This window comes from Cicer arietinum, chromosome 1, assembly GCF_000331145.2.
Source record: "Cicer arietinum cultivar CDC Frontier isolate Library 1 chromosome 1, Cicar.CDCFrontier_v2.0, whole genome shotgun sequence".
Classification (NCBI taxonomy): Eukaryota; Viridiplantae; Streptophyta; class Magnoliopsida; order Fabales; family Fabaceae; genus Cicer; species Cicer arietinum.
This window is the reverse complement of record NC_021160.2, coordinates 53855463-53869050: the sequence shown is the minus strand read 5'-3', so window position 1 is coordinate 53869050 and position 13588 is coordinate 53855463. Positions and strand designations below refer to the sequence as shown.

Sequence of the window (13588 nt, the reverse complement as noted above, 5' to 3'; positions counted from 1 at the left end):
TCCTGCTGAGAAACTGAAGAAGACAAATAAAATAAAATAAATTAGATCTTAATAATATATAACCACAAAGAAAATAAAAAAGATAAGGAAGATGATGCGCGCACAGCACATACATAAATGATTGCAGTGTTCTTGAACTTCCTCGATGTCATATTGAGTAAGCATAGATGATGCAGTCCCCATCAATTCAATTCACTGTAATTTTCAGTGCATAAGTTGAGTTTATGAAGAGAGATTAGAGGGAATGGAAATTTGAGGAGAATAAGAAGAAACCTGATGATGAGATTATTGATTGATAGTTGGATTGGATTCAAAGTTGAGACCACATTGGACTTTTGCTTCAAAATATATATATATATATACACGTGGATTGCCTTGTCATCATCGACTCTCTCGAAAACGCACTAAATGTTCTGTCCGCTGCCTCGCTATTAACCCTACGGATACTTTCATGCTACCCCTAAGGAATAATACTTTACTTTTACGTTGAGTATGTAAAAAAGGTGCTTAAAATTCATGAAATTATAATTTTGTGAACTGTGAAATATATTTTTGAACTCCGATCTATAACCTCTTGAAATTTTTCATCTATTTATAAGATTTATTTCAATTTTTCGACTATATTAATTAATTATTTATTCACATATTTATGTTACATCTTTTTATATAATATAAAATAAATACTACGATAAAATTATAAATCAACTTTCTTTTCAATTTTTTCACGAATAAAACAATTTAAATCGTCAATAAATTTAATACTACATTTAATTTTCTCAATTCTTATGAATTTAGTCAACAAAATCTTATTTATATATCTTTGAAGTTTTTTTTTTATTATTCGATAAAGATGGAATTAGTGAATTTTTTGATATTTATGATTGTTTTTGAAAATATTCAAATTTTATTTTTTGAGATTACAAGATTAAACTCTTACCGTTTTTTTAGCACCTCAGATCAAGAAAATAGTAAAAAAATTAGCATTTAGCAAATTTTTACCTCTTATTCAATAGATCGTCTAAAGTTAGGAAACAATATAAAAATCAAGTATAGTAAAATTTGTGTGATCCTACAATGTTAAAATCATCTAAAAACACAATAAGCGAAATTTTGGAAAACTAAAATTTCGTTTACCTTTGAAAAATATTAGAAATATAAGGCTAAATAATTCTTTTAGATAGTTCACAATATATGGTAGAGCTGAATTGACGTATATATTGTAAAATCCAATGACCAAAGTTTACAAATGAAGGATAAAGTCATATTTAATATCTTTTATATCGTAAAATCCAATGATCAAAGTTTACACAAATGAAGGATTAAGTCATATTTAATATTTTCTATATCATGTCTTCAATAGGTCAATTTTTAGATTCGAATTCGATCCTAAATCCACTAAAAAATTCAATTAAACTCGATAAAATACAAGTCTAATAAAACCACGACAATACAAAGACAAAACCAGATTACTCCTAAGACAAGTCACCTAATAGTAATACATAAACATTTTTTTAACAAAATTAATTAAGAAGTAACTCATAGCTGGAAAAAATGGACTAGCTTAAAAACCTATATTAAACAACAATACAAACATCATCAAATGAAAATGGAAGTTGTTGCTTTCACATGTATTTGTTAAATAAAACAAGTTGTGTCTAAATATATTACTGAATGCACAACTAAATATTTACTCCTCCCTTCTTAATAAGACAGTTGGTGATAAAAAATATTTTGCAATACAATTCATTTTTCATTCAACTTTAGACTATAAGTGTGGAGTAATGTAAGATTTAATAATTTTTTTAGTCAATTTTTTTTAGATATAGTGAGATTAAGTATAATATTAATTAAAAAAATCAATTGTCCATAAAATAATTTGAGACAAAACAGATAACTGAAGGCATAACCCAAATCCAATCCCTCTTTCTATTATGTACACCCCTAAACCAAATAATAAAAATGTCAGGTCTAGACAATTGAAGTTGAAGTAATTTGTTTTCATACTTTTGAAAAATACAAGATGTGAACATGCAAGAGAAAGTAGAAAGTTAACAAGTCGTTATCCCAAGATTATGGTCGGTCCTGTTGAGGACTTTCCTTGACTGCCAGGAAATGTTGCATAGCACGAAGATTATTAGATGCCAGGGTAATCTCAAATTTCATTTCATTCATGATGATTAACTAATGTACAGAGTACAGAAAAACATAGATAACACTGAAGTAGTAGCAATAAACAAGCCAAGAGAATTGTGGCGTTTTATGGAGCGGGTATTTTAATAGGAAGCCATCCTGATAGGTTAATACAAAAATTGGTTGAGCATACAATTTGATAATATTCCAATTAAGGCAAGCTTGAAAATGTGCAAGCCTCACACATTATTGAAGGCAAAAAAGGTATCACACTTCAGCACGAATCCAGGTCACGGCATGGAGGAGGTTTGGGCTCACCTAACAATGTTGTATTCCCCCCTTCAGGTCCACTCATAATCCGCCGTGGATTTTGTGTACCGTGCTAAATAAAATTAAAAATTCAGAAAGGTTAGATTATAAGAAAATTCTTTGATCTTTGAAACAGAAAATAAGGTGAAAAAGGAATAGTTTTGCAATTAAAAGAAAAACAGAAAGCATTTTCTCGACAAAGAGATGCTGAAGTATCTAAAACATCGACAATAATGAAATAGATCATGGCAAATATCCTTACCGGTGGCTTCTCGCCCTTTCTCAGCTTTTCCACTATCTCAACTACTTTCTCCGGGGTTACATCTTCCTGGAATCGAACATTGATATAACATTTTAAGAGTGTTTCAGAAGTACAAGCACAATAACAAACCCCTTGCCCCCCTAAAAAAGAGTGAAAAGAGGAAAGGCATACATAGTAATTATAAGTATATCCTTCTGATCCATTAGAGTAATCAGCCACTGTAATCATTGGAGCATTCACACAACATCCCTGCATAACACCAACAACTTCAATCATGTGTTACTAATAAAACTACGGCCAAGAACATCACATTGGCACTCCTTCGGACTTCATAAAGGACTGCAATCATGTCTGGGCATGCAAACACAGAAGACAAGACATCCCTTACCTTATAAGCTGATTTTGTAAGGGTTGAGCTAAGCCCAAGGAAAAATTCTAATGTGCACTTCTCATTACCAACCAACATGATAGGCGATTCTCATCTTTCTCAGTTAGATACTAGTGTCACATAAAGATCGTTTTCTACTGCTAAAGATCTAAGGGATTATTTGGACAACTTCATATAACTGAAAAGGGCAGAATACTAAGAATTTGTTTATTAAATATCAGTTATCTAAAGCTATCAAAATAATGACCACCAGGAGTCCAGTTTTGTCCTTCATGAAACTTTTTTCCTATACAATGATTGCTTCAGTGCAAATCAAGCAAGACTGCAACTTCAAATATTAGGAACATGCCGAAAATAAGATAAGTTATTCTCATAGAAAAACTCACCATGCATTCCATTTCTCCAACAGAAAAGAAACCATCTTTTGTTACTTCTGCAAATCAAAGGTAAAAAGAAACAAATTCTTAGGAAAAAACATACAGTCCCGGTTTATCAAGAATAAAATCAGGTTCAGCAATAGGTAATGGGAGAAATCAAAACAGGTTAACTAACCATTTCGTTTCACTCCCAAGTGTTTCAATAAAGCTTCTTCAATTTCTCGTGAACCTCGTATCATGCAAGGTGTTGTTCCACAGACCAATAGATGATACTTGCCAACCTGAATATTCAAAGGAGATTGATCCAACTAGTTTTGGCCTGTACTAACGTGAATTAGCATAAATGAAAGTAATGCAGCAAGATATGATTTTCACCTTAGATCGATTGAACATTGAGTAAAATGTGGCAACTTCGTATACCCTAATAGGAGCAACCTCTACAACCTTAGCCACCTGAATGATTCACAAAACTGTTTGTTAGTAAAGGATTTAAATAGTTTTCTCCATTATTAAGAATTTTATAATTCAGGTTACAAACAATAAGTAAATTTAGGGCATCCAGTGTTGTACGCCTGTATTATAGCAACTCGAAGCTACAAGCAAACCTTGCTGCGTGCATAGACTGAAAACATAGCATGGTTAATCTTCTAGACTTCACCATCAACCAAATCCTTTTTCAATTGAGAAAGATCCACTACAGATTTAGCTTTGGCCTCCATTTGACAACAATGATCATAAATCATGTCTACCAACAGACCATTTAAATCTAAACCCCCTGTTAATAGTTTGGCCTGTAGTTTACTTTGATCTTCCTTTACTACTACATGATCTTTCTTTACTTCCTTTACTATGGGTGTAACTATTATCATATAGCTGTCTTGTGCTTGTGATCATTAAGTGCATAATAGATGCTACTCCCAACTTTCTTGTCTAGGCATACTAAGAAGAATATTTCAAGGATGAAGCCGACGTACCGCATTCATTGCAGAAACAGGAAGCCAGCCTCCATGCTGCTGCTGGGCAAGATCCAGCAGAGGGATCACTGCAGATTGCTTATAGTTGGATGGATAGTGAGATAAAATCTCCTTAACCTGTAATCAGCGCAGATTAAAATCATTAGAAGTTTAGAATTTAAAAAAATATGTGCTAAGAACTACTAAATAGGATCATATACACAATGACAATATTGAACTATTTATCTACCATTACTCATAAAAACATTATGATCAAACCAATCCTAAGGCATACATTCCTAAATTCTATGGTCTCTTTTGGCAATATCTTTTGTCCTAGTTAGAAACTTTTAACTTAATGGACCTATTTAGATTAACTTATTTGAGCTTATCTATCAGCATAAGCATTTGTGAGACTCTTTGAGAGAATTTATATAGACAACTTGTGACATGACCATAAGTTGTTTTCAGCTTACTTCTATTAACTCTCCATAATAGCTTATGAAAACAGTTTATAGCTTATAATATCATAACGGTTCAACTAAATTTTACTTTTTGTTGTAGAAATAACTTATAGATTAGCAATTACAAGATAAGTATGCTGAATTAAGCTATTTATCCGAACAGGGTCTATAAGTTAAACTCAATTAATCAAGTAATCGGAGTAAAGAACAAATCTATTCAAGCAAAAGGGTAATGAGGAGGATGGCCAAATGCTGAATTACTGCTACATACTGATAGTGTATCACATAATACGAGGATAATCACACTCCAAGTTTGAATTTTTACAATTTAAGAACAATGGAACAATACCTTTTGTTTGTTAGCATCGTTGAATTCCCAAGGAAGGTTGGGGTTGTTGTCTGGAGAGTCAAGGTGCTGCGGCCCCACACAAAATCGACTCAATCAACAATCACAACCATGAAAATGAAAACTGAGAAAAATGAAATGATAATAAAAAGAAGAACACTTACATAGTTCAGAGCGGTTGAGAAAGCCCTCGATGGCTGCGAAAAGGGGAAAACCAAAAAGAAAAAAAGAAAAATTGAAAAATAATAATATAATAATAAGAAGAAGAAGAAGAAATGGAAGTGAAAGAGTAAGAGAAAATTGAATGTAAACCTGACGGAAAATCTGACGGATCTCGTTGAAACGATTTGCGGCGAGGCGTGCCAGCATTTTGGGAGAAACCAGATGAAACCAACCACGGATCGTAGAAACGAGTATGAGAGAGCTAGAGAGTATTGAAGGGTGGTGTAGTGTAAGAGAACATAGAGATGTGGCAGCGTGGTGACCGTTCGATTTCATCAAATGAATAATGACACGTGTATGGATGAGATCGCCAAACATTTCATTTGGGCCTTTTATGTACACTGGCCCAATTCCAAAGGACATATGTAAGCCAGAATCTTAAAAAGCAATCGGAGCCGTTGTTTGGCATGCAGCGACAGTAGTATGAACGGATACGATTTGAAACCGTGCTCACCTGTAACGGTACAACCACCCAAAACCTCGAAAAAATAACAGTGTGCTTGTTGTAAGAAGAGAAGTGAAGAAAGAACGCGGGAAAACTTCATAGCAGAGTACAATGCCGGAGCTACCGGAGGTCGAGGCAGCGAGGAGAGCGGTGGAAGAGAACTGTGTCGGGAAGAAAATAACCAAGTGCATCGTTGCTGATGATTCCAAAGTCATCGAAGGTATCTCTCGCTCCGAGTTTGAAGCTTCAGTTGTTGGCAAGACAATCGTTGCAGCTCGCCGGAAGGGCAAAAACATGTGGCTTCAACTTGATTCTCCTCCTTTTCCTTCCTTCCAATTCGGTACACTCTCTCTTTCTTCTTTTTATTTCCTAAACCCTAACTTCCTTTCTCTCTCTCTCTCTCTAAGTTACGAGTTTCTAAATGTAACTATGTTAGGCATGGCTGGTGCTATATACATCAAGGGCGTTGCAGTAACAAAGTATAAAAGGTGAGGCCGTTAGATCATCGTTAACTAATTTCTGCTTTACACGTTAATGATAAGGTTTTCAAAATTTTGATGACATAGACTCTGATTTTAATGCATTTTCCAATTTGACAATATACTAATGTTTTCTTTAACTTTCTTCATATTAGAAAGTTATTTTGCCCTGTTAGCATCATACAAGTATGCAAAATTATTTGAGGATTTAATTTATATACATCGTGTAAAGAGTTTTCACACTAACAATCAATGTTAGATCATTAGAAATGTGTGACTTTTACCATAATTATATTCATAGTTATCTTCATGAATGGTTGTGACATTGTAAAACTTATAATGCATAACAATTAAACTCGATATTTGATCCAAGCTTAGATGTAAACTTCTAGCAGGAATTATTTTCAGAATGCGAATTAAATGCTTTCAATTGGTTAATTACTTATTTTACCCGTCTATTAACAGTTTTTAATTTGATATTAAGCTAACTTCCCATGTCTCAGTGTGTAGAACTTCTTAAGCCGTGTGTGTTATTTTGTTGCAATTATTTGGCACCTAAAGTTCCCTCAATGATTAATATACGATGATATAAACTTCCATGCAGGTCTGCTGTAAATGACAAGGATGAATGGCCTTCCAAACATTCTAAATTCTTTATTCAGGTAACAGCTGTCACTGCATTGATGAGTGGAATGCTTGAACTTTATCACTCTTTGAATCTTTGGGCTTGTTAGTTGAAGACAAATTTATGTGGACTCATAAGATCGGTATTCAGTTGTAAGATGTGAGTAGACTATTTGTTGAGAGTTGGGCTAGATTCTATTTGTGGCTACAATGTATTATAAACAGATTAATTTGTCTACATCCACAAAACATTCTTTTCCATTCAAAACCGCGAAGATCAAATAGACAAACAGAAGTTATAGTTGGCGGATGGAGTTTTTCCAATCTACATATTTATTTGGAAATAAGTTTTTTCTCTATATTTCTGGGGAGCAAAAGGGTGTGAACTTCTGATTAGGTTCAGTTTTTTAAGTTTATGGTGTAAAACATCTCTGATGAAAGGTTGGGTCAGGAAATTTTTGTATTGTCATGTGACGACTTTCATCCTTGTTTTCATATCATTGGATATTATTGTGGACTGTTAGTGCTTGCAGATATGTTTTGTAATGACTTGTCATTGCTTTCATGTTGTAATATATCATTGTGGTTTCCAAATATTATTAGATTATTGTTTGTAGTGAAGCATTTTGTTGTTCCTCTGTGCAAGGGTGATTTGTCTTCTGATTTTCCAATTTTCTTTGAATGCATAGTCAGCCGTCAATTTTGGTGATATGTTTCCCCAGTAAGTGTTGTCATTTATGTGAGCTTCAAAAGAGTATTAACCAGATTAAATCACATTGGTGCAGCTAAATGATGGTTTGGAGATGTCTTTCACCGACAAAAGGCGATTTGCTAGAGTTCGCCTGCTCAAAGATGTATTGTGACCCTACTTGCAATTTCTCATCCATATTAATAAGTTTGATATTAACTGAATTTTTTCTTGATACAGCCGACATCAGTGCCTCCCATATCTGAGCTTGGTCCTGATGCACTCTTTGAACCCATGACACTTGACGACTTTACTGAACGTTTGCACAAGAAAAAAACTGAAATCAAGGCTTTATTACTAGATCAAGTATTAATTGCTTACCTTAATGACTTCCCAAGTATTGTATTTTACTTGTCTTTTAATTTGTTTACGATCAGGATATAATTATTATTTTACTATACACGCTTTCTTTTTCTCTGTTTTTATATTGGTTGGAGGTTAAAATTATGGGAAAACGACTTGATATCATAACGTATACTTGTGGATGACTTGAGCTTGAGTGTATACGAGGCAAATGGGAAGGCGCACAAGATAAAAAATATGGAGTTCATTATGTAAATTTGTACTGTTGTAATAAATTATATTTCGATGAATTACTCATGCTAACTTATTATGCAGTGAGCATATATTTTTGTTTAAGTGTAGCCCTTTACATTGGCAATTTCTTTGATGTGTGTGTATTATATGTGTGCATATCATATTTCTCTTGTAGTTTATAAAATTTCCATTCTTTTTAGAGCTATATTTCAGGTATTGGAAATTGGGTTGCAGATGAAGTGCTGTATCAAGTAAGTGCATCCATCATACCCTCTATGATTTTGAATCTTTGATATTTTCCAATTATTTGTTAAAAAAAGAAGAATTTAGTTTATATGTGACTTGTTAAGTTTTAATTTACATCTGAACTTGGTCTTTTTAGCAATTTAAATGTATGGTCGTATAATGGTTAATAAGCATGATTAAATGAATGCAAAAAAAATAATTGATTTTTAATAGACGATCATTATATCCTTGGTTGTATTAACATTACTGTATTACATCAGCAAGATGATGGTTTTATCTAGTCCTCCTTATAGGTTTCTTGTAGGTCCTTGACCCTGTGCAGATTGAACATATAGATACTTTTTGTTCATGTCATCAAGATTGTGAATTTTCTGATATCTAGTTAGAATGGGGAATAAATAGAGCATACTTTTTGTTTAGAATAAATATGTTGGATACTTACTAGTTGCTTTTAGTCTTAGATATGAAGGTTCCTTTGTGTTTGTGGGTATATGTATAGTTAAAGAGGAAACCACTCCCCAAATAGTTCATGTTTCCTAAAGGGATTTCAACTGAGTCTGTCACTGTCTTGAGGAACAATGATGCTCCTCCTAGAATATAAAATGAATATTGATTTCAGACTTATGTTGTTAACTTATTATTTGGGTAATGAAATCATCTACCTTTTTTACATAGAACTGAAATCAATCTAGATGAATTTAAGTTGTTAGACTTTTAATATTACTAACACTGTACTAGATTTTTATATTTCAATGTCAAAGAATTAGGAACAATTTGGAACCAAATAGTCGTGGCCTATCATTGGACAAGATTTGTGATAAAACATTATGTCATTGTTTCATTCACGAGGCCAATGCTACTTAATGAGAAAAGATTTTAGTGGTGATGGTTGTTTTTGCATCAATATTTTTATTAATTATTATTAGGCAGCAGGAGCTCTAAATTTTTTTGGAACTTGCATTTCACTGGACTTTGTATCTGCTCTGGCATTCTCTTTGTAGTCAGTGGTTAAACTATCATTCTAGCCTTGCATAAGATCCAAATTATATAATTTATTCCATGCTTTATAGACTACTATATTTCCCTTTTTTACAGGCAAGGATTCATCCACGGCAGACAGCTTCTACTCTGTCGGGAGAAGGCTGCTCAACTTTGCATAAGTGCATTAAAGAGGTGGGATACTGGTTTACTTTGAAATGCTTATAGTTTATCAAACGTGTAGACTCCATAAAAAATATAGAGGATAAAACCTGTAGGTTATTGAATATGCGGTTGAAGTTGATGCTGACTGTACCCGTTTTCCCCTTGAATGGTTATTTCATTCTCGATGGGGAAAAAAGCCTGGAAAAATAAGTGGTGAGGAATACTTTTCTAGCATTTATTAGTTGACAAATAGATTTATTTTACAGGTTATTGAAAAAGCAGTTGAAGTTGGAGCAGATAGTAGTCAATATCCCACTAATTGGATATTTCATTCTCGCGAAAAGAAGCCTGGCAAAGCTTTTATTGATGGTCTGCTTCCCTACTTTGTGTAAAAAGTAAAAACTATCATTTTTTTGTTCAACATGAATGGTACCATATTTTACCATATTTTACTATTGTTGGATCGTTGTGAAAATTGAAGCATCCAGAGTGTATCAATCCTGGTCTTGTTTTTCCATTTTTAAAAAGATTGCAGATAAAAGCTACAAGTTCTTATACGTGTCTTCATATTATAGGGGAAGGATAATAATACTAGTGAAGTTTTAGAACTTGTGGAGAGTGACGTTGGAGTACTGATGTTATATGTTAATTTTTTTTTCAAATGTAAAAATGAAAGAATCATGATTCATATTGAAGATCCATTTAGAAACTCTAGGGTTCCTCCTGTTAAATCAAAGCTTTGTTACTATTTTTTATTCATATTTTTTATAAAAAAGTATGCTGATCTTCAATTTTTGAGAATTTTGTGAACCCCCAATTATTTGAAGAGGGTTTCTGAAAGTGGCTGATATTCTCTTTTCTTATCTGTCCTGACTCATCGGATGTGTTGTAGGATCGATATATAACAAGGACATAATTATCAAAAATCAATTTCTTGGCTCTTTTAAATTTACACTTTCTTTTGCAATGCCTACATATTATATGAAACATACTCTGCTTTCCCGTCCAACAATAACAAATGAAAATACGTTTTTTGGTGCCAAACCCAAACATTTATTATACATTTTCATGTGATTGCAGGGAAAAATATTGACTTCATCACAGCAGGTGGCAGGGTATGCCATTCTGAACATAGCCCTCGTTGTTTTTTGTCATTATCTTTCATTTATTTCTGATCTGCAAATTTTTGTGCTTAGACAACTGCTTATGTGCCGGAGTTGCAAAAGCTAAGTGGATCACAAGAGTTAAAAGAAAACAGTAAGCCTAGAGGGAAATCCTCCAAGAAAACAAGTGTAGACAATGGTAACAATGATGACGTTGAGAATCCTACAAAGATGGAAGAAGAGAATTCAGGAAGTCTCAAACCAAAGAACGGGGCAAAGGCTGGAGCTAAAGGTAGGAAAACTTCCAAAAGAAAAAAGACCGAGGAAAGAGACGATGACAATGATGGTGATGCTGGTACTGATAATGAGGATGACAGTGGTCAAGTTGAAAAGAAGAAACCAGGCCAGACGATTAACAAGAAACAAGCTACGGGAGAGAAGCAATCGAAGAAAAGTGTTCAAGGCAGTCAAAATAGCAGGAGTACTAGGAGTAAAGGTAAGTAGCAACTATTGAACTTGAACAGTTTTGCCATGGCTGTATTCACACTCAGCTCTAGAACAAGACAAGGATTTTATCATGTTCCTGTTGGTGGGCGTTGCTTCAACAAGTTATGATTACTGTATGATAATTTAATTTCCACATGTTAACCAGACAAATGTTGAATGCCTTCAGTTTTTGCAACTAATTATAATATTAACGCCTTGTGAACAGTGTATTTTTTAGGCCTAAAATTTGTTTTTGGTCTATGCCATATTTTCATTGATCTAGGTTATTATTATTTTCTTGTGAATAAAAATTTAGAGTGAGGGAGGCATGTCCTCTACAAGGTTAGTAGGGAGAATCATCAATTGCAGAATTTCGGACTTCATACATTAAAAATATGTAATGCCTTGATATTAGTCGGGGTTGTCATTGATATACACTTTTTTTTTATACCTAAATAAAAGATTGGTTGAGATGCTTAGAATGAGGAGGGTTAAAGAGTTGAGTGATATAAAGTAGAGAATTAAATCCCTACACATAACATACTAACGTTTGTCATTTCAATAAACATTATATGTCACTGGTATTTTGACTGACACTTATATGCGGATGCATCTAGTAAAATTATGTAACTGACCTTTGTTTCTGAAACGACATAGAGAAACCTTTCTCAAATTGAACTTCAAATTTTTTATTAACCAAAAAATCTATATCTACTAGTGAGTAAATCAACATTTTAGTATTCAAAATTGTAAGAATCGAGCAATTTAAAAATTATGGTGTATTGTTCTAAAATAGATTGTGGTTGGATTTGAATTATTTCTATTCTAATGTCACTGCATTTCTTTTCTATTCTAATGTCACTACATTTCTCTTTATCGTATTTATCTTTCTCTTTTTCTCAATTTTATAACCATCTCTCTTCCGCTCTTATATTTGAAGAAAATGATTCATTTTCATTGTGGCTGTATTTCTAGGACAAAATTGGATTTTTTTTATTTTTTTTATCCCGTTTTTAAGTGTTATACAGGACAATGGTATGTCTATTGATTCATGTTATATAAACATTTTTATTTATGATAGAAAGTTTAAATGCGTTGAGTTTTATATATTATTTTAAAATAAAATAAAAATTAAGATTCAAATATATATATATATATTCCAGCAACATAATCTTTATATTGCAAGATTTAATCTCACTCCAATAAAATATGCATCATAACTTTTACAAACTAGATTAATCTTCTCCCTTAAAAAACTCAGACTAATCTTCATCTATCATTATCATTTTATACGGGTGTTGGTATTCCCTTTTTGTCAATTACAGTTGGCATTTGTAGATATTACAGAAAAAGTTAATAAATATGAAATTTAAAAAATTATAAATAATTAAATGTCATTTGGAAATCAATTTCTTAATGCCGCAAGACTTATGATCGTGTAAGAAGTGAAAAATCTACATACAAATTTAAATGTGTATAGACTTTATAAACTTACACATTTTCTACAACATTTACATTTATATTTTGGGGAGAAATATTTACACCAAACTAGTATGTCTTTTAGTACTAAATCTAATCTCTAGGGTTTTACCAGTTTGTCTTTTATAGTTGAACTTTCGTTGCTAGCCAAAGTCAAATACAATGTTATCGACATTAACATACACTGAAAAATACTGACCATACCATAAGTAAGAATATAAGAGATATTTTAACCAAAATCCAAATTAAATATTTCTTAGACGAACTTTTATAACCTTAAACACTAAGAGATATAGATCCAAAGGAGAAATATTTTGTATATATAAACAAAAATTATTAAAATAGAATCAAGTATATTATATTATATAAACAAAAAAATCTGTTAATCACAGAAATTAATTGACCTCAATCAAAATTTCATCAACATTTTAATACCTAAAAACTACTAGACCCCAAATGAGGAAAATCTATCATCTAATACTCCATTTTCACAAGTGCATGTGAAACATCAATGGGTAATGATTCACATTGGAACCAGTCCTTAGTACAAATAAGGGCTTCGAGGGTCAAAGAATCTAAAGAACTACGGTAGTTATCCATTTTTCTAATTTCTGTGTCAAAAACAGAATCTGCAGAGAGAGTGGATACTGGCATAGATAAAATATCAGATGCCATTCTAGACAATGTTGGGTACTTTGATCCATTAATTTTCCACCAACTAAGAATATCAAATTCTTGTACATTAGGCTCTAGAGGCTCTTCCAGATACTCATTCAATTCAGACTTAAATTGCTGGTTAGTAGTGAAGTCAGATATATAGAATTCAATATCAGCAAGGTCATCTTCA

The 13588-nt window shown here is 32.5% G+C and overlaps 4 protein-coding genes across 6 annotated transcripts in view; 1 reads left to right on the top strand and 3 right to left on the bottom strand.

Moving 5' to 3' along the window:
- Window positions 1–429, bottom strand: part of LOC101506027 (uncharacterized) — a 2274-nt gene extending 1845 nt beyond the window's left edge. Inside the window, exons 1-3 of the mRNA XM_073367507.1 lie at window positions 274–429; window positions 114–195; window positions 8–13 (exon numbers count right to left, since the gene is read on the bottom strand). Of these exons, the coding sequence (XP_073223608.1) occupies window positions 8–13; window positions 114–183 (76 nt within the window). The 5' untranslated portion in view covers window positions 184–195; window positions 274–429. The remainder of the gene's footprint in view (window positions 1–7; window positions 14–113; window positions 196–273) is intronic.
- Window positions 430–2139: 1710 nt separating this feature from the next.
- LOC101506999 (NADH dehydrogenase [ubiquinone] flavoprotein 2, mitochondrial) lies at window positions 2140–5699 on the bottom strand. The gene is made up of 10 exons (XM_004486591.4): window positions 5542–5699; window positions 5394–5426; window positions 5233–5298; window positions 4441–4557; window positions 3842–3919; window positions 3642–3747; window positions 3476–3522; window positions 2873–2950; window positions 2702–2767; window positions 2140–2512 (listed from the first exon to the last, which is right to left on the bottom strand). The coding sequence occupies exons 1-10, from the start codon at window positions 5596–5598 to the stop codon at window positions 2405–2407; spliced, it is 756 nt and encodes a 251-aa protein (XP_004486648.1). The 5' UTR covers window positions 5599–5699; the 3' UTR covers window positions 2140–2404.
- A 182-nt stretch (window positions 5700–5881) lies between these two features.
- Window positions 5882–11533, top strand: LOC101507744 (formamidopyrimidine-DNA glycosylase). Of its 3 annotated transcripts, none has more exons than XR_012162708.1 (10): window positions 5882–6236; window positions 6333–6384; window positions 6980–7037; window positions 7785–7853; window positions 7928–8053; window positions 8485–8535; window positions 9626–9703; window positions 9787–10042; window positions 10754–10788; window positions 10870–11533. XR_012162708.1 is itself a non-coding variant. In XM_004486593.4 (10 exons), the coding sequence occupies exons 1-10, from the start codon at window positions 6008–6010 to the stop codon at window positions 11278–11280; spliced, it is 1209 nt and encodes a 402-aa protein (XP_004486650.1). In that variant the 5' UTR covers window positions 5887–6007; the 3' UTR covers window positions 11281–11533. The 3 variants fall into 3 exon arrangements, 2 of the variants coding, with proteins under 2 accessions (XP_004486650.1, XP_004486649.1); XM_004486593.4 differs by having other exon boundaries at window positions 5887–6236; window positions 9787–9886; XM_004486592.4 differs by having other exon boundaries at window positions 5890–6236; window positions 9940–10042.
- A 1682-nt stretch (window positions 11534–13215) lies between these two features.
- Window positions 13216–13588, bottom strand: part of LOC105852004 (zinc finger BED domain-containing protein DAYSLEEPER-like) — a 3694-nt gene continuing 3321 nt past the window's right edge. Inside the window, exon 3 of the mRNA XM_073364271.1 lies at window positions 13216–13533. Coding sequence (XP_073220372.1) covers window positions 13216–13533 — 318 coding nt within the window. The remainder of the gene's footprint in view (window positions 13534–13588) is intronic.

Coding starts and splice junctions, on each gene's coding strand:
- LOC101507744 (XM_004486592.4), top strand. CDS start 6,008: ATGCCGGAGCTACCGGAGGTCGAGGCAGCGAGGAGAGCGGTGGAAGAG. Junction 7,038..7,784: donor ATTCTAAATTCTTTATTCAG/GTAACAGCTGTC, acceptor ACATTGGTGCAG/CTAAATGATGGTTTGGAGAT. Junction 10,789..10,869: donor TCATCACAGCAGGTGGCAGG/GTATGCCATTCT, acceptor TTTTGTGCTTAG/ACAACTGCTTATGTGCCGGA.
- LOC101506999 (XM_004486591.4), bottom strand. CDS start 5,598: ATGCTGGCACGCCTCGCCGCAAATCGTTTCAACGAGATCCGTCAGATT. Junction 5,299..5,393: donor TCTCAACCGCTCTGAACTAT/GTAAGTGTTCTT, acceptor GTGGGGCCGCAG/CACCTTGACTCTCCAGACAA. Junction 2,513..2,701: donor GAAAGGGCGAGAAGCCACCG/GTAAGGATATTT, acceptor AATTTTATTTAG/CACGGTACACAAAATCCACG.